The sequence below is a fragment of the Cnephaeus nilssonii genome (genome assembly GCF_951640355.1).
Source record: "Cnephaeus nilssonii genome assembly, chromosome: 12".
Classification (NCBI taxonomy): domain Eukaryota; kingdom Metazoa; phylum Chordata; class Mammalia; order Chiroptera; family Vespertilionidae; genus Cnephaeus; species Cnephaeus nilssonii.
The window spans coordinates 718,481-740,340 of record NC_137083.1 but is presented as its reverse complement, the minus strand read 5'-3'; the positions used below and the strand labels follow the sequence as shown (position 1 = coordinate 740,340).

Genomic DNA, 21,860 nt, shown 5'->3' with positions numbered 1-21,860 from the left:
CCCGTGTTCCAGGGGGACGCAGGGGACCCGGGGGTCAGGGAGGGGACCTGGGGGACTGAGGGAGGGGACCTGGGGGACTCAGGGAGGGGACCTGGGGGACTCATGGAGGGGACCTGGGGGTTCAGGGAGGGGACCCGGGGGGTCAGGGAGGGGACCCGGGGGACTCATGGAGGGGACCTGGGGGACTCATGGAGGGGACCCGGGGGGTTCAGGGAGGAGACCCGGGGGGCTCAGGGAGGGGACCCAGGGGACTCATGGAGGGGACCTGGGGGACTCAGGGAGGGGACCCGAGGGGCTCAGGGAGGGGACCCAGGGGACTCATGGAGGGGACCTGGGGGACTCAGGGAGGGGACCTGGGGGACTCATGGAGGGGACCTGGGGGACTCAGGGAGGGGACCTGGGGGACTCATGGAGGGGACCTGGGGGACTCAGGGAGGGGACCCGAGGGGCTCAGGGAGGGGACCCAGGGGACTCATGGAGGGGACCTGGGGGACTCAGGGAGGGGACCCGAGGGGCTCAGGGAGGGGACCCAGGGGACTCATGGAGGGGACCTGGGGGACTCAGGGAGGGGACCTGGGGGACTCATGGAGGGGACCTGGGGGACTCAGGGAGGGGACCTGGGGGACTCAGGGAGGGGACCCGGGGGGTTCAGGGAGGGGACCCGGGGGGCTCAGGGAGGGGACCTGGGGGACTCATGGAGGGGACCTGGGGGACTCAGGGAGGGGACCCGAGGGGCTCAGGGAGGGGACCCAGGGGACTCATGGAGGGGACCTGGGGGACTCAGGGAGGGGACCCGGGGGGTTCAGGGAGGGGACCCGGGGGGCTCAGGGAGGGGACCCAGGGGGCTCATGGAGGGGACCTGGGGGACTCAGGGAGGGGACCCGGGGGGTTCAGGGAGGGGACCTGGGGGGCTCAGGGAGGGGACCCGGGGGACTCATGGAGGGGACCTGGGGGACTCATGGAGGGGACCCGGGGGGTTCAGGGAGGGGACCCGGGGGGCTCAGGGAGGGGACCCGGGGGACTCATGGAGGGGACCTGGGGGACTCAGGGAGGGGACCCGGGGGGCTCAGGGAGGGGACCTGGGGGGCTCAGGGAGGGGACCCGGGGGGTTCAGGGAGGGGACCTGGGGGACTCAGGGAGGGGACCTGGGGGTTCAGGGAGGGGACCTGGGGGACTCATGGAGGGGACCCGGGGGGCTCAGGGAGGGGACCTGGGGGGCTCAGGGAAGGGACCCGGGGGGTTCAGGGAGGGGACCTGGGGGACTCATGGAGGGGACCCGGGGGTTCAGGGAAGGGACCCGGGGGGTTCAGGGAGGGGACCCAGGGGACTCATGGAGGGGACCTGGGGGACTCATGGAGGGGACCCGGGGGGTTCAGGGAGGGGACCTGGGGGGCTCAGGGAGGGGACCTGGGGGTTCAGGGAGGGGACCTGGGGGGCTCAGGGAGGGGACCTGGGGGTTCAGGGAGGGGACCCGGGGGGCTCATGGAGGGGACCTGGGGGACTCAGGGAGGGGACCCGGGGGGTTCAGGGAGGGGACCCGGGGGGCTCAGGGAGGGGACCCAGGGGACTCATGGAGGGGACCTGGGGGACTCATGGAGGGGACCCGGGGGGTTCAGGGAGGGGACCTGGGGGGCTCAGGGAGGGGACCTGGGGGTTCAGGGAGGGGACCTGGGGGGCTCAGGGAAGGGACCCGGGGGTTCAGGGAAGGGACCCGGGGGGTTCAGGGAAGGGACCCGGGGGACTCATGGAGGGGACCCGGGGGTTCAGGGAAGGGACCCGGGGGGTTCAGGGAGGGGACCTGGGGGACTCATGGAGGGGACCCGGGGGTTCAGGGAAGGGACCCGGGGGGTTCAGGGGTCCCAGGGGGACACTGCCACTGTCAGGTCGGGGCCTTAGAACAGCAGCCTCTGGGTCTGACGTTGGGGCGCAGCCTCCCTTAGCTGCTGTGGCCCGTTTCTGTGGGCGCAGGCCGGGTGCCGGGTGCCGGGGGGCCCGTCTTCCTCAGGACACGGGGCCTCTCCTCGGCATCTGCTTTTTTTTGAAAAGGTTTTGTCTTGATTATTGTTTTAGGGAGAGAGGAAGGGAGAGGGAGAAACATCACTGATGAGAGAGAATCATGGATCGGCTGCCACTAGGGATCAGCCTGCAACCCGGGCAGGTGCCGTGACTGGGAATTGAACGAGCAACCTCCCGGTTCATAGGTCGGTGTTCACCACGGAGCCGCCGGCCAGGGCTGCGGTGCGGGCCCTCCCAGGGTAAACACCGCTGCCTGTCACCGTCCCGGCTCCTGTGGGGGGGTCGGGCCGCAGGTGGTCACGGGACCAGGTGTCCCTCCCCCCAGGGCTGCGGGCACCGGCGGAGCCAGGTCCTCCTCACTGGGGCCGTCACACCCGTAGGAGGGAAGCTCTGACACGTGCCACACCGGGGCCCTGGCGGGCAGGCCGTCTCCGCAGGGCAGACTGCATGTCCACTTCCGGGGGGAGGGGTCGGATTTGCAGAGACCGAAGGCAGTCGGCGGCGCCGGGGGCGGGCGGGGTGGGAGGGGCGCTCGTGGGCACAGCTGCCGTCTCGCGGGTGAGGCCGCCCCACATGAGTGCTGAGGGCGCAGAGCCTGCAGCCGGGGCAGGCGGTCGAGCTCCCGGGTGTGCTCCCCGGTGGAAGGAAAGGGCACGCAGGAGGCAGAGGGTCTGGGCCAGGTTTGCTGTGTGAGGCCTCTCCCCACCCCAGCGCCCCAGCCCCAGGTGCGCCCCACCCCTCGGCATCTCCAGACCCAGCTGTGGGTGCACCCCATTCTCGGCCCGGGTGCTCTGGGCGCCCTCAGCACCCCCAGCCCCACGTGGCCCCATCCTCGGCCTGGGCCCCCTCGGCACCCCGGCCCCAGCGGTTCCGGAGCCAGCAGGGAAGAGCGTGTCCCGGGAGCTCCCCGAGCTGCAGGCGCCAGCCCGGCTCCCAGGTTGCCAGGGGGCTTGTCAGCCACTCGGAGACTCGCTGGGCGGGCGTCCTCCTGCGTGTGGACGGTGCCAGGAGACAGTCTGAGGGAAGGGAGTTCCCGGGCGCCTGCGGGGAGGTGTGCCTCCTCCCGCCTGTGGTCAGACCTGAGCCGAGGAAGGACGTCCTCGCGAGGTCCGGCGGGCGGGAGCCGTTTTCTGGTTCTCCTGTGACTGGGGGAGCGGGGGGGGGGGGCGTAGGTTCTGAAGGGTCGCTCCCCGTTTGCATGGGGACCTCACAGACAGGGACCCCGAGTCCTGTGGGCCGGCACCCCCAGCCCGTCGGGGGAGTGGGACCTCGGATGCTTCTAGAAGAAAGCTTTCCGGGGACTCACAGAAAACGGCGGCCTCGCCGTGGAGCACACGTGTATGTGGTCCTGACGGGGGCTTTGGAAGAGGAAACGAAGACCAGGGAGGTGTGTGCGTGTTGACCGCGGCCGAGCGGCAGCCTATGTGGCCGGAGATGCGGGACGTGGCTTTTCACCAGAAAAGCACCCGAGATGGTGCTTGCCTCCTCCTCAGCCTTCGCTGGCTCAGCCCGTCTGGCCGCCGGCCCGCCCGCCCGCCCGCCCCCATCCAGAGGCTGCTAAAGGGCTCGTTGTTCACAGACAATTAACAGAAGAATTGCAGAACCAGGCCCGGTTAGAAGCACCGCCAGGACTTCCCGCACAAAGGCTGCCTTTAAAACGGCCCTTCCCGCGGCGCTGGCTGCACCCGCAGGGTGGGGGGGGGGGGGGGGGGGCGCGAACGGGAGAAGGAGGGGAGGAGAGGAGAGCTCCCAACTAAGCAGACCCACTCCACGGGTCTGTCCAAGGCGACCCAAAGGTCCCAGAGGTCAAGGTCGTGCCCTGGGGTCTGGGACTGTGGTGGGGAGTCCAGACCAGGACCCAAGATCAGAGCTCTTCCTCCGGGAGCCCCGGGTCCTCCTAAAGTACAGCGGAAGGGGAGACAAGGGGCTGCTTGGGCTCCACCGCAGGGAGCTCTCCTACTGACCGCAGGGCCTGGTGCGCCGGGAGGGTGGGTGCAGGATGCGGACAACAGATGGTGGACGGAGAGGTGCTAGTAGATGGGGGAGGGGAGGAGGGAGGGCGGAGCGGGGGGGAGAGAGGGAGGGAGGGAGGGAGGGAGGGAAGAAGGGAGGGAGGGAAGGAGGGGAGGGGGAGAAAGATGCTCTCACTCAGTTTATGGTGAATGTGCCTGTTTATTGTGGGTCACAGGCGGAGGCAGGGCAAATGCCATCTTGACCTCCGTTAACGTGACCCTATTCTCATCAAAGGTCACGTAGGAGTTTGACGGCCGTTTGTAGTTCACAGTGATTGACAGTGAGCGACGTTTATACCTTTGTAAGCTTTTTGACTGGGAACACGGAACACAGAAACGTTGATGTTATCTTTTATAAGCGTCACATGCCCGCCTTTTCCTGGGAGCTGTGGCTCCTGTGCCCAGCTCCAGTCCTGGGATAAACCTGATGTCGGGGTCCTCCCCCCGTCTTCACCAAGGCCTGTTCCCTCCACGTGTCCCGGCTCCGGCTCCGGCGGGCTCCGGACAGCGGGCCCTCTTCCTGTGACTTGCACGCGATGTAAACAGTGGACAGCGGGAGCCGCATCATCCGGCCCAGCCCGCCGGCCGGAGCCTAAAATAGCCTCCCGGAGCCCTGACCCCACGCCGCGCCCTCGGCCTCACCCCCACATCCCCGGTGAGGGAGAGGGTGCCCGGTCCCCCGCCAGGCCACCCATTGGCACCGGGAACCAGGAAGTGGCAGGTCAGAGTCCCAAACTCCGAGGACCCTGAGGCCCGGGCGCCCTGGGTGTGGCAGGGAAGGGAGGGGGCGAGGACGGAGGGTGTGGCCAGGACCAGGCCGCTGTGCGGGGAGATGCAGGGACCTAAGGAAGCCTCTTGGGCCCCGATGGGGTCGGCGCTGATGTGTGGGGGTCCCCGCGGGTGTCCCCCACACTGCAACGCTCGTCCCAGGGGGCCGCACCCAGGAAGCTGCGGCACCACCCCGGGCCCCTCGCAGACCTGGGGAAGGCCCGCGCGCCCACAGTGGCGTCCGGAGCGGAGACGGCCGGCCTGGCACAGGCCCCCGCAGAAGGCAGCTCCCACGAGCGTCACCCTAAGTTCCCTGAAGGCTGGAGCCCTCCCTGTTCTGCTGGTGCCCCGGCCCCTGAGCTGAGCCCAGAGCCGGGCCAGGCGGGCGGCGGGCAGTCTTCTAGAGACTCGCCCCCAGAACTGGGTGTCTGTCCGTCCGCCTCCGGCCTGTGGGTCCTCGAGTCCCGGCCCTGAGAGCACCCGCCCACGCTCCGCGTCTGGCTCCTCGGCAGCGCCTCCTCCTGGGTGCCCTCCTGGGTGCCGTGTTTGGCTCTGCCTCTGGGCCTGGGAGTCAGGGTGCCTGGCTGGGAGACAGTGCTTCGAGGGCCCCTCACCTCTGCAGCCCCTTGGCTCCGAGCTCTGAGCCCCAGTTTTTACCTCCCCAGAACTGTGGACTGCCACAGCCCGACCATGGCCTCTGCTTGGCCTCCATTCCGCACGCTCCCAAGCGGAAAAGTCTAGGCTGGAGACAGGCTGTGGTGTCGACTGGCTCCGTGGCTTCTCTAATGTCCCCGTTCCTCACAGGCCCTCGTTCTAGGGCAGAAAGCAACGACCTGCGGTCTCAGTAGCATCGTATGGACCATGGTGGTTTGTCCCATTCGGAAAGCTTCAGACAGGCCAGGTCTTAAACCTCCCAGACCCGTGGCCTGGAGGCCTGTCCTGGCCCTCGCACAGCCCCTGGAGGATGAGCTTCTCATCAGTGGAATGTGGGAGGTTCTGTGGGATCCGTGGGATGTGTACGAGGTTCCGTGACATGTGTGGGATCCTGTGGGATGTACGTGAGGTTCCATGAGATGTGTGGGATGTATGGGGTCGGTGGGATGTGTGGGATCCCGTGGGATGTGTGGGATCCGTGGGACGTATGGGATGTGTGGGATCCGTGGGACGTGTGGGATCCGTGGGATGTGTGGGATGTGTGGGCTGGGTGTCCCACAGGTGGCTGTTGAAGGCTCGCGGCCTCTTCCCTGCATGACGGGGGCTGACTGGGCAGCTGCACCCTCGGGTGAGGACACATGGGCGACACCGTGCTCAGGCGGGAAGTGACCTGATGACCAGCACGTGGCTCTGTTGGGGTGGCCTTGCCTTTCCAAAGTGAGAAGGTCCCAACGTCAGTGCCGCGCATCAGTCACTCGGGCGAGCTGCCCTCGCTGGTGACACGGCCCCTGGGTCGCCGGGCCCCACGTGCATGGCGAGGACAGCAGCTCACGCTTCCGTGCTGAGCGCTGCGTGGGGCCGAAGCCAGGTGACCCTCGTGTGGCCGGGCTTCGCGGGGACCCTGTTCCCTGCAGACACGACAGTCACCACCCTGCCCTGTCCTCTGCAGAGCCGCACAGCGGCCCCGAGGCCCTCGCTCGCTCCGTGGGGATGTCCGAGAGCCCCGTGGGGCCCAGACCCTCAGCGCCGCCCTTCCCACGGGCCTTCGCCGCCTCCTGCACCACCGCCAGCAGCAGCCCCGGCTCCGGGAGGGACAGGTCAGCGGGGCAGCCGTGGCCGGGCCGAGGGAGGAGGGCGCCGGCGGCCCACGCCGTCTGACCCGTGTCCTTCCTGCATCTGCTCTGACGCTTTGCCTCCTGAACAGCCCCCTGTCTGCCGAGCACCCGTGGGTGGACACCAGCCCCAAACCCACGCCGGCCCTGCCTGGGAGCAGCCGGCCCCCCAGAAGCCTCCTGGGCCCCAGCGAGTTCCCGGGTCCCGGCCAGGACAGGCCCGGCCCCGGGCGGCCTCACCTCCCGCCCGCCGAGCTCCCGCCTGCCTTCCGCGGCCACGCGCTGTCGCTGGCGGAGCCTCCCGAGGCGCTGGACCCTGCGAGCAGCCCGGCCTTCCTGGGCTTCGGCGCGGCCCCCGGGGGAGGCGGCCTGCCCCCTGCGGAGGCCCCGGGGGCCCTGCGGGCAGCTGCAGCGACTGCGGACAATGGCTTCCTGCCCCCCTTCCTCCCGGTGGGGCCCGGCCACGGCCACGGCCCCCTGACCGGGCAGCCGCCGCTCCCCGAGAAGAAGCGGGCCTCGGAGGGCGACCACTCCCTCGGTTCCGTCTCCCCGACCTCCAGCGGCTTCTCCAGCCCCCACAGCGGGAGCACCATGAGCATCCCCTTCCCCAGCGTGCTCCCCGACTTTTCCAAGCCCCCCGAGGCGGCGGCTCCTTCTCCGGGTACGTGGGTCCCTCTGGGGGGCGGCCCCTCTGTTCACTCGGCCCTCGGGAAGCTGGAGGCTCGATGCTGGGCTGGGGCTCAGACACGCCAGCACGTGAGGGCGCTTCCCGCCGTCCTCCCCTCGGCGCCTGCGTGTCCCGGGAGCCTCCCCGCAGCTGAGAGGCGGCGTCTGCCGTGGGCGCGCTCCCTTCCCTCGGAGCCAGGGGCCTTGAGAAATGACTTTGGTTTCCAATCAAATGAATTCATGTCAAGTTCATCATTTTACGTTCTAAGGCAGGGGTCCTCAAACTGTTTAAACGGGGCCCGTTCCCTGTCCCTCAGACCGGTGGAGGGCCGGACTATAGTTTAAAAAAAACTATGAACAAATTCCTATGCACACTGCACATATCTTATTTTGAAGTAAAAAAAACAAAACGGCAAAAACACCCGCATGTGGCCCGCGGGCCGTAGTTTGAGGACGCCTGTTCTAAGGTCTTGGTCCCGGGAAGCACAACTGGCCTTGCTTTGTACCCGTCTGTCTGTCTGTCTGTCTTCTTTTTAAATGAAGGGAGAACTCCATTCTTTTTAAAATACATACATATAGGGTTTTTATTGATTTCAGAGAGGAAAGGAGGGGGAGAGAGAGAGAAACATCAATGATGAGAGAATCACGGATCGGCTGCCTCCCGCACGCCCCACACTGGGGATCAAGCCGGCAACCCGGGCCTGTGCCCTGACGGGGAATCGAACCCTGACCTCCTGGTTCCTAGGTCAACGCTCAACCACTGAGCCACATGGGCTGGGTGAGCCCCTGTCTTTCTAAGGACGTGTTGTTGGATGTTCCCAGAGCCCGACCTCCGTGTCTCACCCCAGTATTAAACAGCCGGTCCTCGACACCCCATCAGCCTGGGTGGGGGGGGGGGGAGCTTGTGACACACCGTGCTCCCCCAGCCACCATTTCAATCCCGTTTTGCAGAAAACCCAGGTGAGAAGCAGGTGACGGTGAGCTTTGTGCAGGACACCTCCAAGTTCTGGTACAAGGCGGACATCTCCAGGGAGCAAGGTGCGTGCCGGCTCGGCGTCAGCGTGACGGTGGGCTGGGGAGAGGGCGCGGGCACCTCGGGGGCCAGGCGGGATGGAGGCCTCGGTGACCTCCAGGGTTGATGGGAGAAGCTGGGTCCCGGGAGGGAGCTGCCAGGAGCAGCTCGCCAGGCGCCTCCCAGCGTGTGGGCGTAACTGCCAGGGGCTCCCATCACCCCGGGCGACGGCAGTGGTGACGGACGAGCGGGAGGACGGTGTCCCTGCAGGGCACACCGCGTTTGTCCACGGGGTGGAGGCAAGCGCTGAGTGACCACGCCCCGTGTTCGGCAGCCTCAGGCAGCTCAGGAATCCAGGGCACGGAAGTTGATTTTTGTTTTTAAATGTTTGTATTGATGTCAGGGAGGAAGGGAGAGGGAGAGAGAGAGAGAAATATCCACAATGAGAGAGAATCACGGATCGGCTGCCTCCTGCACGGCCCCTACTGGGGATGGAGCCCGCACCCGGGCCTGTGCCCTTGACCGGAGTCAAACCCTGACCTCCTGGTTCCTAGGTCGACGCTCAACCACTGAGCCACGCTGGCCGGGCTGCAGCCGTAGTTCCGAGCAGCTCAGTCACGGTCACTTTTAGGGGAACGAGTAGACGAGCTGCCGCGTGGGAGCCGAGCGGGGCCCTCGGGGGAGGGGGGACATCCCAGCGGGACTCGTGGTCCCCAGGGCGCTGCCTCCGCCCAAGGGGCCTGCTGTCCCTGGAGAAGCTGAGTCACAGCCACTGGGGGTCACTCCAGGGCGCCCCCCAGAGAGGAGGGCGTGTGACCAGCCCAGACACCGGGAAGGACGTGCCCTCGCCGCTTCCTGGTGGCGGCTGAGAGGGGGTGGGGCGTGGCTCGGCGAGGGGAGGTCCCCGGGCGGCCTGGCCGCGGTGCTGGGGCCTCGGCCTCTGGGTTTCCCGAGGCCCCGGGACCAAGGAGCTGCGTGTAGACAGCCCTGCCCGGCTTCCTGGCAAAGCCGTCCCGCGGCGGACAGCAGTGGAGAAGCGGGCTTTCTTCCCGGAGTCAATGGCGCTGTTGTCCTCCTCCGGGGGAGCCCGCGGCCCAGGCTCCTCGCGCCCTGCGTGGCCTTCGTGGCCCAGCCGGCACCGCCACGTCAGGGCTCCTTCCCGACCCGCCACCCGCTCTGGTCACAAGAATCCCCACGTGGCCGTCAGCTCCGGCCCTCGGCTGCTGGACAGACTGTGACAACAAGTGCTGTCGGGCACCGTGTTCTAGAATGTTCCATGAGGGCCCGTCTCCACCAGAGCAGCCTTCTAGACCAGGGGCTGGGCTGGCGGGCTGCCCCTCCTCTGATGGGAAACCAGGGCTCCCCAGGAGCAGACGGGCATGGCCGCGGGCTGGTGACTCCCTGGGGGACGCTGCGGGGATGGGGCGGGATGTGGGGGGTGGGAGGGGGGACGGGGAGGGATGCGGGGGGTGGGGGGGTACGGGGCGGGACGTGGGGGTGGGAGGGGGGACGGGGCAGGACGTGGGGGGTGGGAGGGGGGACAGGGAGGGATGCAGGGGGTGGGGGGGACGGGGCAGGATGTGGGGGGTGGGAGGGGGGACGGGGAGGGATGCAGGGGGTGGGGGGTACGGGGCGGGACGTGGGGGTGGGGGGGGACGGGGAGGGATGCGGGGGGTGGGGGGGATGGGGCAGGATGTGGGGGTGGGAGGGGGGATGGGGAGGGATGCGGGGGGTGGGGGGGGGACGGGGAGGGATGTGGGGGTGGGAGGGGGTACGGGGCAGGACTTGGGGGTGGGGGGGGACGGGGCGGGACGTGGGGGTGGGGGGGGACGGGGAGGGATGCGGGGGGTGGGGGGGACGGGGAGGGATGTGGGGGTGGGAGGGGGGACGGGGAGGGATGTGGGGGTGGGAGGGGGGACGGGGAGGGATGCGGGGGGTGGGGGGGGACGGGGAGGGATGTGGGGGTGGGAGGGGGGACGGGGCAGGACTTGGGGGTGGGGGGGGACGGGGCGGGACGTGGGGGTGGGAGGGGGGAGGGGGCGGGACGTGGGGGTGGGAGGGGGGACGGGGCAGGATGTGGGGGGTGGGAGGGGGGCACGGGGAGGGATGCGGGGTGTGGGGGGGACGGGGCGGGACGTGGGGGTGGGAGGGGGGATGGGGCGGGACGCGGGGGGCACCGCCTATTGTCTAGTCGCCGCCGCACAGCACAGGCCCTTTGGGGGTAGCTCGCCGTAGAAGAGCTGCGTGTGCCCGGGCGGCGATGCTAGAGCTGAGCTCACAGCGTCCCTTTCTAGACGTCGTATAAGGAGGCCGCGTCCCAGTCGGGCGCCCAGGGGTGTGCCGCCCCCGGGCAGAGCCAGGTCGCGCCTTTCCCGGCAGAGCGACAGGGAACTTCAGGAAGGGGCGGGAGGAAGCCGCAGCCCGCGGGGCCCAGTGGGTGCTTCTGAGGTGAACAGGGAGCTCGGGAGGAGCGGCTGCAGGAACGGGATGGGACACAGCTGTCCCCGGCTGCTCGGGGCCTCGCCGCCCGCTGCCCGGAGGCCTGTGGGGGGCGGGCCTCGGACGGACACTGACGTCACTCATGTCCCTTCCTGCCCCTCACCGGTCTGGCCTTTGCCCGAGAGGCCCCCTTCGGGGCTGGAATTTGTGTTACTTTGTGCTTGAAATCCCTGGTTCTTCCCTCTCTCTCTCTAAACACTAAACCCTGTAGAAGAAGTTCTAGTTGTCACTCGAGAGACTTCCAGCTGGGTCTGGGCAGCATCACCCTGAGGGTGCTGTCCCCCCAGCACGCCCCTCTTCCTCCATCGTGAGCAGAGGACCCGGAGCCAGGCCCCAGCAGGGAGGGGTGATTTTGGGGAACAGTGATGAGTGAAATGCCCCACGTCGCCTAGGAAAGACGGAGCCCAAGCATGCCAGCTCCGCTGTCGGCCCGCGGGGGCGGGGTCCCCTCAGCCCAGCCTGCACCCTCTCTAATCTGGGACTCCTCGGGGGGGTGTCTGACTGCCAGGATCAGGCCTAAACCGGCAGTCGGACATCCCTCTCACAATCCTGGACTGCTGGCTCCTAATCACTCACCTCCTGCCTGCCTGGTCACCACTGCCCCCCTTGCCAGCCAGGTCGCCCCCAACTGCCCCCTCCCTGCTGGCCTGGTTGCTCCTAACTGCCCCCCCCAACAGCCTGGTCACCCCTAACTGCCCCCCCCGCCACCTGGTTGCCTCCAACTGCCCCCACCAGCCTAGTCGCCCCTCACTGCCCCCCTACCAGTCTAATTGCCCCCAACTGCCCCCCCTGCTGGCCTGGTCACCCCATGCAGCCTGCTGTTCAGTCGTTTGGTCGTCCCTCACTAACCCCCCAGCCAGCCTGGTTGTAGGCAGCCATCTTGTGAGGGTGTGAGCGTCAGTTTGCATATTACCTCTTTATTGTATAGGATTGAACACAGCACTTCAGGGCAGGCCCCTGTGTGGGTGGAAACCTTTCCTTCTGTGGGACGCTGCCCCTGCCGTCGCACCCCAGGATGGGGCCCTGGGCCCTGGCTGCCCGGTGGGGCTGCGTTGGGGCCTCACGGGTGCTGGTGGCTCTGGGGTCTGTGACCCAGAGGGAGGGGCCGCCTTCCACGTCTGCGTCCTCACGGGCCTCTGAGAAAACCGCGTGTCGTCCGGAGACCTCCCAAGCGGGGGCCTGGCCCCGCCCACGGGCCCCGTTGGCACGAGGAGAAGAGGGCCTTCGCGGGGCGTCACGCGGGAGCACGTGCGCCCTCAGACCCTCGTGCCCCTCCCGCCCGCAGCCATCGCCATGCTGAGGGACAAGGAGCCCGGCTCCTTCGTCGTGCGGGACAGCCACTCCTTCCGGGGCGCCTACGGCCTGGCCATGAAGGTGGCCACGCCCCCACCCTCCGTCCTGCAGCTGCCCAAGAAAGGTGGGTCCGGCCCCCCTCCTGGCTCTGTGCCTGCCCCTTCCTGTCTGTCTTTTCGGGGCATTTTATTAAGCACGTCCTTGTTCAAAGGAGCTTAATTATTTGTACGTTTTGTTTCTTGTTGTTTGAATGGGTGACCCTCCCCACTGTCCAGGGACCCATGGTTGTCCGAGGTCCCCGCCAGGGGCTCCCCTCCGTCCCGGCGGGGATGTCTCCTCAAGCAGGCGGCCCGCGCCCCCGTTTCCTTATGTAAAAGGCACACTGTGTGCACAGTGCTGCCCTGCCCAGGACTCACGGGGCCTGGCGGCTGCAGGCAACCTTGTCCTTCTCAGGCGAGGACGGCACCCGCCTCCTGCTCAGGGGATCGAGATGGCTGCGTCCGCCTGGTGTGTGGATGTGCCCGAGCGGCCTCTCCGACAGCTCCTCCCTCTGACCACCGCCTCCTCCATCTGACCGCCGCCTCCTCCCTCTGACCTCCATCTCCTCTCTCTGACCACCGCCTCCTCCCTCTGACCTCCATCTCCTCGCTCTGACCACCGCCTCCTCCCTCTGACCTCCATCTCCTCCCTCTGACCACCGCCTCCTCCATCTGACCGCCGCCTCCTCCCTCTGACCTCCATTTCCTCGCTCTGACCACCACCTCCTCCTCCTGACCACCACCTCCTCCCTCTAACCACCGCCTCCTCCCTCTGACCTCCATTTCCTCGCTCTGACCACCGCCTCCTCCTCCTGACCACCGCCTCCTCCCTCTGACCACTGCCTCCTCCCTCTGACCTCCATTTCCTCGCTCTGACCACCGCCTCCTCCTCCTGACCACCGCCTCCTCCCTCTGACCACTGCCTCCTCCCTCTGACCTCCATCTCCTCGCTCTGACCACCACCTCCTCCTTCTGACCACCGCCTCCTCCCTCTGACCACCGCCTCCTCCCTCTGACCTCCATCTCCTCGCTCTGACCACCACCTCCTCCTTCTGACCTCCATCTCCTCCTTCTGACCACCACCTCCTCCCTCTGACCTCCATCTCCTCCTTCTGACCGCCGCCTCCTCCCTCTGACCACCGCCTCCTCCCTCTGACCTCCATCTCCTCCCTCTGACCACCGCCTCCTCCCTCTGACCTCCATCTCCTCCCTCTGACCGCCGCCTCCTCCCTCTGACCACCGCCTCCTCCCTCTGACCTCCATCTCCTCCCTCTGACCGCCGCCTCCTCCCTCTGACCGCCGCCTCCTCCCTCTGACCATTGCCCTCTCCCGCCCTCCCGCTCAGTCTCTAAACTCTCTTCCTTTCTGTTAACCCTCCTCCGCAGCCGGTGACTTGGCCAACGAGCTGGTCCGGCACTTCCTGGTCGAGTGCACCCCGAAGGGCGTGCGGCTGAAGGGCTGCTCCAACGAGCCCTACTTCGGTGAGTGGCGGGCGCGGCCGTCCCTCCTGTGAGCGTCCCTCTCCGCGTCTCCTTTAGTCCCTGAGGCTCCCCCCGCCCCCCGCCCCTGAGTAAACCGATGGGAGATGGCCCTGGAAAGCCTTCTCCACGCCCAGCAAATGCGGCCGGTCCTGCATTTGGGGGCAGGAGAGACGAGCCGTCCTCCGTGCAGGCGGCCCGGCCCCGCAGGCGTGTGAGGTGGCCCCAAGCTCGGCGAGGTCTGGGTGCTCTCCCGCTGCCTCGGACGGGGGTTTCCTCTTACAAAGCGGTGAGGGCGCGTGTCTGCCCCGAATCCTCGCCACTCCACACCTAGCCCCTCCGTTTGCGGACGTTTTCACCGAGTCCCTCCACGAGGCAGGCGTTGGCGGCGGGCGCTCCTGAGCGGGCAGGTGGGCTGGGCGGTGCCTCTCGGGGCCCCGCTGACCTTGACCTTGTCTGGCCCCTCCCGCAGGGAGCCTGACGGCCCTGGTGTGCCAGCACTCCATCACGCCCCTGGCGCTGCCCTGCAAGCTGCTCATCCCCGACAGAGGTACGTGGGGGCGCGGGACAGCTGGCACAGTGGGGGGGGGGCGGGAGGGGCCGGCTGCGGCGTCATCCCCGTGGGGTCAGGATCCGCAAAGGCTCGGGGAGAGCCGGACGGGAGGCCTTTCCCACCTGTCCTCCTGGCTGAGCCCGGAGAAGGCTGAGTGGCTGGCCAGGTCAAGGACGGAGAGGTGGCCCCGCGGCGCCCACACCAGCCGGCCGTGACTCCAGGCCTCGCCGGAGGCTCCTGCAGCCAAGACGGTGGCTCAGACCTGCAAACGCTGGGCCACGCCCTTCGCGCCCCTGACGCTCACCTCACGATCCCACAGAATCGGCGGAGGTGGGACTGCCGGGCGCAGGGTGCTGGGCGGGGGCTCTCCCTTCGTGGGTGTGAGAACAGCTACAGTAAACGGGCGGCAGTGCACACAGGCAGGGCTGTGTTCAGCCCCACGTCCCAGCTCCGCCTCACGTTACTTTATTCTCTTCCGCGAAGACGAGGAATTCACAGCCCAGGTCCATGTCGTTTACCTTTGATAACTCACTAGTGGCCGGGCCCGGAGTCGTGCTCAGGTGGGTCCCTCGGCCTGGCCTGTGGGGATCGGGCCGAAACCGGCCCTCCAACATCCCCCGAGGGGTCCCAGATTGCGAGAGGGAGGTTCTGGGGTGATGCACCCCGGAATCGGGCTCCCTCCTCTCTGGTTCCTGGTACATCACCGGAGAACCACAGCTGTCAAGTCACTGCAACTCGGCAGCTCCTGTGTTGAGCGTCTGCCCCCTGGTGGTCAGTGCGCACCATAGCTACAGGTCGGACAGTGTGCCGGTCGGACGGTCACTTAGGCTTTTATATAGATAGGTTTAGGCCCTTGGTGTCCCACCGGTGCCGCGAGGTTACGGCACACACAGCCCTGCCTGTGGTCCAGCCCAGCCTCTCCTCCCGAGGCTGTCCAACGACTGGCACAGCCACCCAACAACAGCACCATGTGAAGGAAGGAGCTCGTGCCCATCGCTTTTGTCAGATCAGCAAAATACAGTTTTTGCTGTGCCACAGAACCTGAGTCCTTACTTTATGTGCCGTGAGATGGAAAGGTTGAAAATCACTGCTGTGAATAAATTCTGAGACCCAGAGTCAGGAAGCCCCATGCTGCCGGGTCCCCCGCTTTTCTCAGGTGGGGTGGGCGGGCCTCGGCTGGACGGCGTTGCCCGGAGAAACTCCTGAGCGCCAAGCAGGCCGCGCCCGGGCACTCGGTCAGGGTCTCGGGTTGTCGGAAGATCCCTCCTCGTGAGCCGGCTCAGCATCTCAGCGTCATGGTCTCTCACTCCTTCCCGCAGACCCGCTGGAGGAAGTGACCGACAGCCCTCCCCAGACGGCGGCCAACTCCGCGGCCGAGCTGCTGAAGCAGGGCGCAGGTGGGTCTCGCTCCTCCCCCTGGTTGGGCAGCAGCGGGATTTGGGGTCCCCTCTGGTGTCTGGGTCTCCTCTCCTCTACATGCCCAACGGTTCCTTCCACATGGCTCCGTGGCTGGAAATATTATGCCTGGGACTCTGACGTGGCCCAGTTCGGTGGGATGCGTGCCACGTCCCATGTCCAGTTCGGTGGGATACGTGCCACATTCCATGCCAGTTCGGTGGGATACGTGCCATGTCCCGTGCCCAGTTCAGTGGGATACGTGCCACGTCCCGTGTCCAGTTCCGTGGGATACGTGTCACGTCCCATGCCCAGTTCGGTGGGATACGTGCCACGTCTGTGCTGAGTTTAGAGGAAACATCATGAGACAGGATGGGGGGACCTGCCCTTCTGGATGCCACTGAATAAGCCAAAGATGCCCCCACCCACCCCACACCCCAGGGTGACACGCCCCCCACCCGACAGCCTCCCCGGAGCCCTTTTTTCCTATTCATAGACTCTATTTCTTTTAAACATTTATTTTTTATTGATTTTTTACAGAGAGGAAGGGAGAGGGATAGAGAGTTAGAAACATTGATGAGAGAGAAACATCAATCAGCTGCCTCCTGCATACCCCCTACTGGGAATATGCCCGCAACCAAGGTTACATGCCCTTGACCGGAATCGAACCCGGGACCCTTCAGTCCACAGGCCCATACTCTGTCCACAGAGCCAAACCAGCCAGGGCAAGGGATTTTTTTAAAACCCTCACCTAAGGAGTGAGGACATTTTCCCCATTGACTTTTAGAGAGAATAGAAGAGAGGGGGGAGAGAGAGAAACATGGATGAGAGAGAGATGGCGATTGGTCCAAATCACACCAAGAAGCATGAGTTTCTGTCCAGGTGCCTTCATGGCTGACAGGACGGAGAAATGTGGCGGGAACATGGGCTGCTCAGCTGTGTCCTAGGGGCGGGGGCTGTGGGACGGGCGCAGAGCGGCCGGTCGGGGCGGGGGGCGGGAGGGGGGTCGACCTCTGATCACAGCAGGAGGCTGAGTGTGGCTTTTCCTTAAACTGAGTGTCACGTGTCGTCCTAATTCGCTCAGAATCCTCACTCCCCGGCTTGCAGCGGCCCTGGGGTTCTCCTGTCACCTCCTCCCCGTGAGGGCCGTGGGGCGACCAGCAGGCGGGCGGGTCCCCGCGGGCTCTTGCTTTCAGATCGCTCCCGGCGAATCCCTCGCTGGCCCCGGCAGTGACCTCGCTCTGACCTCCACGCAGTCCTGCCTGTGTTCGCAGCCGGCTCCTCGCTGGCTCTTGCTGAAGCCGTGGACGTGGTGGGCCTGCGAAGGCCCTCGCCAGGCCCGGCCGCTGCCCTGCGTCTCCGGCCGTGGTTTTGCGCCTGTCTCGTAAAGGAGGCTTTCCGTGTGAACTGTGTGTTCTGTGAGCTGTGAGGAGGATGCGGGAAGGAAAGCGAGGGGTCACACCTGGGCCGTCACCCACACGCAGACCCTGAGTGGCTGCCCTCTCGGTGGCGCAACGCGTCCCCGTGGCCTTGCCAGCGCGTTGCCTGTCCCTCGGAGCGGCCGAGTGAGTCCGCTGTGGGCCAGCTCCACGGCCGTGCGTTTGCTGTGTCCAGCGTCTCAGAGCCTCGGGTGCTGCGTGAAGGCCACGGCCACGGCCCTCCTTGTCTGTGCTGCTGCCTCAGGACCCACGTTCCCACCTCGGGCTGCGCCAGCTTCGTGGGCTCGCTGTCCTCAGAGCAGACTGCCTTTCTCTGCGGGCGTGGCCCGGGGCCCTGGTGAAACCGAAGCCGGAGCAGCCGCCGGCCCCGTCCAGCCACCGGCACGCCTGCTTCTCATTCTTCCTCCTCCACTCAGGCTCTCCTCCCGCTACCGCCGTTTCCACGCGGCCACGTCTCCATGGTGACCGCGTGCTGGTTGCTGGGTGTCCACTGGGGGGGATCGAACCACCCCCTCGTTTCCAACGTGTCCCCCTCAAAGCCGTGTGGCCGACGTCTCCACCGCCGGTCGGCTGGCTCGCGGGGCACGGTGTCCTCGGTCCCCTCAGAGGCGAGACCTCTCGGGACCTCCCCGATGCGGGGGCTCTTCTGACCCCATAAATGTGGCCCACTCGGCGCCGCCCGGCTGACACCCGGCTTTGTAAAAGCGCCTACGTGGTCGGGGGCTGCTCCCCAATAACCGCCGTCCGTGCGTCTGTGCCCACACGGCTGCCCCCCGGGCGCCGCCTCACTCGGAGCTCCAGCAGGGCCGTGATTGGTGCCTGCCGCACGCCCCCCCCCCCCCCCCCCCGCGTTTCCTTCTCTCCGGTGGTCGGCTCCTGTCCAGCCCGCCCGGACCACAGTGACGCCGAGGAGGTGCCAGCCCCGGGGACGCCAGGCACACACAGCGCGGTGTTTCTTCTCCGTTGGCCGGGGACACGTGTGTCTGCGTCACTCTCTACGCCTCGGGCAAGGGCGTCAGCCTTCGGGGCACCGGGCACGGCCACAGATCGAGTCATCCCTGAGCCCAGGGCACCGGCGACGGCCGTGTCCGCGCACTGACCCCGGCCCCGTCCACAGCCTGCAACGTGTGGTACCTGAGCTCCATGGAGATGGAGTCGCTCACGGGCCCCCAGGCCGTGCAGAAGGCCCTGAGCGCCACCCTGGCCCAGCAGCCGCCGCCCCTGTCGACGGTCGTGCACTTCAAGGTGTCAGCCCAGGGCATCACCCTGACGGACAACCAGAGGAAGTGAGTGCCGGGCGGGGCGGGCGGGCTCTGCTCACACTTGGCCTCGGCCACGTCCCTCAGGCCTCCCCCGGGCGTCCCGGCTCATCCCGGGGAGAGCTTCCCATCCCCGAACAGCCAGCGGCCCAACCCGTCCGCGCTCCCTGTCATCCCTGGACGAGGGGCTGGGGCCCCGGGACCTGGAGGTTGTGCGGGTGCAGAAGGGCTGGCGAGCGAAACCAAGGCCAGGACGCGACCCCAGACCGGGGCAGAGGGGTCGTCCGTGGTTCTGCCCGAGCCCTGCAGGCCCGGGGCTCCACGTGCATCTGCCGACGGGGGACGGCCCTTGTCGGGGCGCCATGGGCGGGTCCCCAGGGACGTTTCCTGTCTGTGCCCCCTCCAGCCCCTGCCGGGCCCCACAGCCCCGGGACCCGTGGACTGGGCTCAGCCATGCCCCCGGGCCCGCCCGGCGCTCACCCTCCCTCACCGCCTCCTCACCCCAGGCTCTTCTTCCGGCGGCACTACCCCGTGAGCAGCGTCATCTTCTGTGCGCTGGACCCGCAGGACAGGAAGTAAGAGCGGGGTGCCCTGCGTGCGTGCGCCCGCACCCCAGCCCGCACAGACGCTGACGTAACTGTTCTCTCTAACCTGGCAGGTGGGTCGCGGACAGCCAGGAGTGCAGGTGAGCGCCCCGACTTCCCTCCGGGCGGGTCCCTGGGAGGAAATGGCTGCACGGGGCCAGGGCTCGGGCTTGCGCTCAGGGGCAGGTGCTGGCTGGCATCGAGGTGGCGTGCGCAGGCGGAGCTGGCGTGACGGAGACGCGGCGCCCTGTGTCCACAGGTTCCGAGGGGCCGAGTTCATGCCTCACTCTGGGCGGGCGGCGTGGGGCCCTGCATGCCCACAGGGGCTGTCCCCCAGGCCCTGAAGCTGGTTTCGGGGAGACCCAGCCCCGGGGATGCCCTAGGATTCCTGCTTCGCGGTCCCCCCTTGTCAGGGTTTGACCAAGTTCCCGGAGGCCTGCGGGGTGCCCGGGTCTGGGTGGGGCCGAGCCCCAGGCTCCGGCGGCAGCTGGCTGCGCTCCGGCCGGGGAATGTGCAGCCATCGGGTGACCTGCATGCCCTGGGCCGCTCCCTCCGGTGGGGACGGCTGGACGCACAAACCCCTTCGTTCCTCTAAGAAGGAGGAGGGCCGGGCCGGACAGTGAGCGCCGTGCTGGGCCGGCCGAGGCTGCAGATCTGAGGAGCCTCCCCAGGGCCCGTGCCCCTGGGGGCGTGCAGTGTGACGCAGGCGGGGGGTCAGCGTGTAGGTGGCGAGAACCGTCACCGTGGTGTTGGCCCCGCGTGGCCCCTGCTCCTGGCGGTGTGACGCCCGAGGGGGTCGGGCTCAGGGCTCAGGACAGCGGCCGGGCGCAGAGCAGCTGCTGTCTGTGACTCGGGTCCCGGCCCGGGCGGGCGGCCCTGACCCGCTCCCACCCGCGGGGTCCTCACTGCAGAGGCAGCGCAGCCTCCTGCTGGGGGCTCGCGAAGGCGCGGCCCTGGCGGGACGGGAGATGGGCGCCCTGACCCCGCCTCTCTATGTAGAGTCTTTGGGTTTGTGGCCCGGAAGCAAGGCAGCGCCACGGACAATGTGTGCCACCTGTTTGCGGAGCACGACCCTGAGCAGCCCGCCAGTGCCATCGTCAACTTCGTGTCCAAGGTCATGATCGGCTCCCCGAGGAGGATCTGAGCCCCTCACGGCCGGGCCACCGGCTGGGCCCCTGCTGGGCTCCTGTGGTGACCCCGACATCTGGCTCCTCCAACTTCCCGAGACCAGCACTACCCCAACCCCTTCCCGAGACGGACACGCCCATGCGTCCGCAGCCGAGCTTTCTGGGCAGAATTGGGCACCAGGGCACTACCCAGCCCGGCGCCCGGGACGTGTGAGGAAATGCAGGCTCCCCGTGCAGGGTCTGTGGGAGGGGCCGCCTGCCCGTTCCGCCGGGAGTGTCCCCCACTGTGGCCGAGGGCTCCTGTGCCCCCAGCGGCTCCTGGAGGGGCGGGCGGGTGAGGACCTGTCTCCCCCCTCGGGCATGTGCCACGACGTGGCGGGGCCGGGCCCATCGCCCGATCTGCACGTGGTCTCGGGTTCAGGAGAAGCTGGTGGCCCTGCAGGTGCCGTCCCTGCGACGTCCCCGCTTCCTTCCTCCAAGCCCCGCTCCGGGAACCAGCCGGCAGCTCGGGCGAGGGGCTGGGACCGCGAGGGCGGTGGGCCCCGTGCAGCCCCCACCAAAGCACCGAACGCAAGTGCCTCATTCCTGTGCCAAACCCCGCCTGGGCCCGGGCGGCCTGTGGCCCAGGGACTGCTGGCTCTCCCGGCCCGAGGGCCTGGTCCCGGGAGCCGTCCAGCGGTCCCTGCGGGAATCGGGGAGCAGACGGGCTGGTGCTGCCCCTGGAGGCACCTCACACCCAGCTCTGACCCAGGACTGCGGGCCGGCCCTTCCCTTCCGGACGAAGATGGACAGGCCTGCAGGGAAGCCAGAGCCAGACGGGGTGAGACGCGGAGCCCACGGGAGTCACGGGCCTGAGCCTCGCTCACAGTCCCCGTCCCGGATGCCCGAGAAGCCGGGCACCTCTGATCTCACACCGACGGTCCGGCAGCAACGTGCCCTCCCCGTGGCCGCAGGTGCCCAGGCTCCCAGGAGCCGGCCCTGGTGGGTACGACAGGCCTCCTCGCGTGTTACACCTCGGCGTCAGGCCCGAGGGGAGCCCCTCCGCCCGCCCGGCTCAGCCTGGGGGGACCCTTCCCCCAGCCCTGGTCCCGGGCACCAGTGGGCACAGGGCACTGTCCTGGACGCTCCCGGAAGTGTGCCCTCAAGTGTCCCGGCTGGGGTCCCCTTAACCCCTCATTAACCAGTCACTGCGTCCTCAGTGTTAACCTGTAACCCCTCAGGCCCGAGACGGCCTGTGGCCTCGGCCTCGAGCCCTCGCGTGTCTCCTCTGCCTTAACGCCGTGGGGGTCCGTGCCCCCTCGTGTTGTAAAGAGTACCCAGCGTGTGAATGAATGGTCCATGCGCCGTGTACAGCAGACTTCTCTGCTCCCTGCGTATCTATCCAGAGTATAATAAATATTAACTTTGGTAACCTGGGCGGCGTCTGCTTCTGTGTGCCCCGGAGGGCCGAGGGTGTGCGGTGTGTGGGTGACATGGACGGGAGGGGGCTGTGTGTGGGTTTCTTTGGGAGTGGAGTGTGGGGATCGCTGATGGACTCGGGTATAAACTCCTGGATCTTTTGCTCTCAGGAATATATTGTTAAAATTTCTTCCCAGAGACTTGTGAACACGTGCATTCAGGGTTTTAAGAATTTTATTCCATGCCTGGCAGGAATTAAAGTGGTTGAGCATCAGCTTATGAGCCAGGAGGTCACGGTTCGATTCCTGGTCAGGCACAGCCCGGGGTGCAGGCTGGATCCCCAGTGCGGGGCGTGCGGGAGGCAGCCGATCGCTGACTCATCGCTGACGGTGCTGCCCCTGTCCCTTCGGCTCTGACCCATGTGTGTGTGATGTGGACGTGGACGTGGATGAACTTGGTCCCAGTGGCGCTGTGGGGCGGTGGTGGCAGGTGTGGCTAGTTGGGCGCTGACCAAGGAAAGTCCGGTGCACCCTGTGCTTCCAACAGGTGGGACTGGC

At 67.4% G+C, this 21,860-nt stretch overlaps 1 protein-coding gene across 8 annotated transcripts in view; it reads left to right on the top strand.

Moving 5' to 3' along the window:
• TNS3 (tensin 3) overlaps positions 1-21,321 on the top strand; it is a 107,835-nt gene extending 86,514 nt beyond the window's left edge. For all 8 annotated transcript variants that reach the window (XM_079786487.1, XM_079786482.1, XM_079786483.1 and 5 more), the window contains 11 exons: positions 6,400-6,547; positions 6,655-7,223; positions 8,180-8,266; positions 12,025-12,156; positions 13,456-13,551; positions 14,021-14,098; positions 15,421-15,498; positions 18,053-18,221; positions 18,701-18,769; positions 18,853-18,879; positions 19,778-21,321. In XM_079786487.1, coding sequence (XP_079642613.1) covers positions 6,400-6,547; positions 6,655-7,223; positions 8,180-8,266; positions 12,025-12,156; positions 13,456-13,551; positions 14,021-14,098; positions 15,421-15,498; positions 18,053-18,221; positions 18,701-18,769; positions 18,853-18,879; positions 19,778-19,922 — 1,598 coding nt within the window. In that variant the 3' untranslated portion in view covers positions 19,923-21,321. The remainder of the gene's footprint in view (positions 1-6,399; positions 6,548-6,654; positions 7,224-8,179; positions 8,267-12,024; positions 12,157-13,455; positions 13,552-14,020; positions 14,099-15,420; positions 15,499-18,052; positions 18,222-18,700; positions 18,770-18,852; positions 18,880-19,777) is intronic.
• Positions 21,322-21,860: the final 539 nt, after the last annotated feature.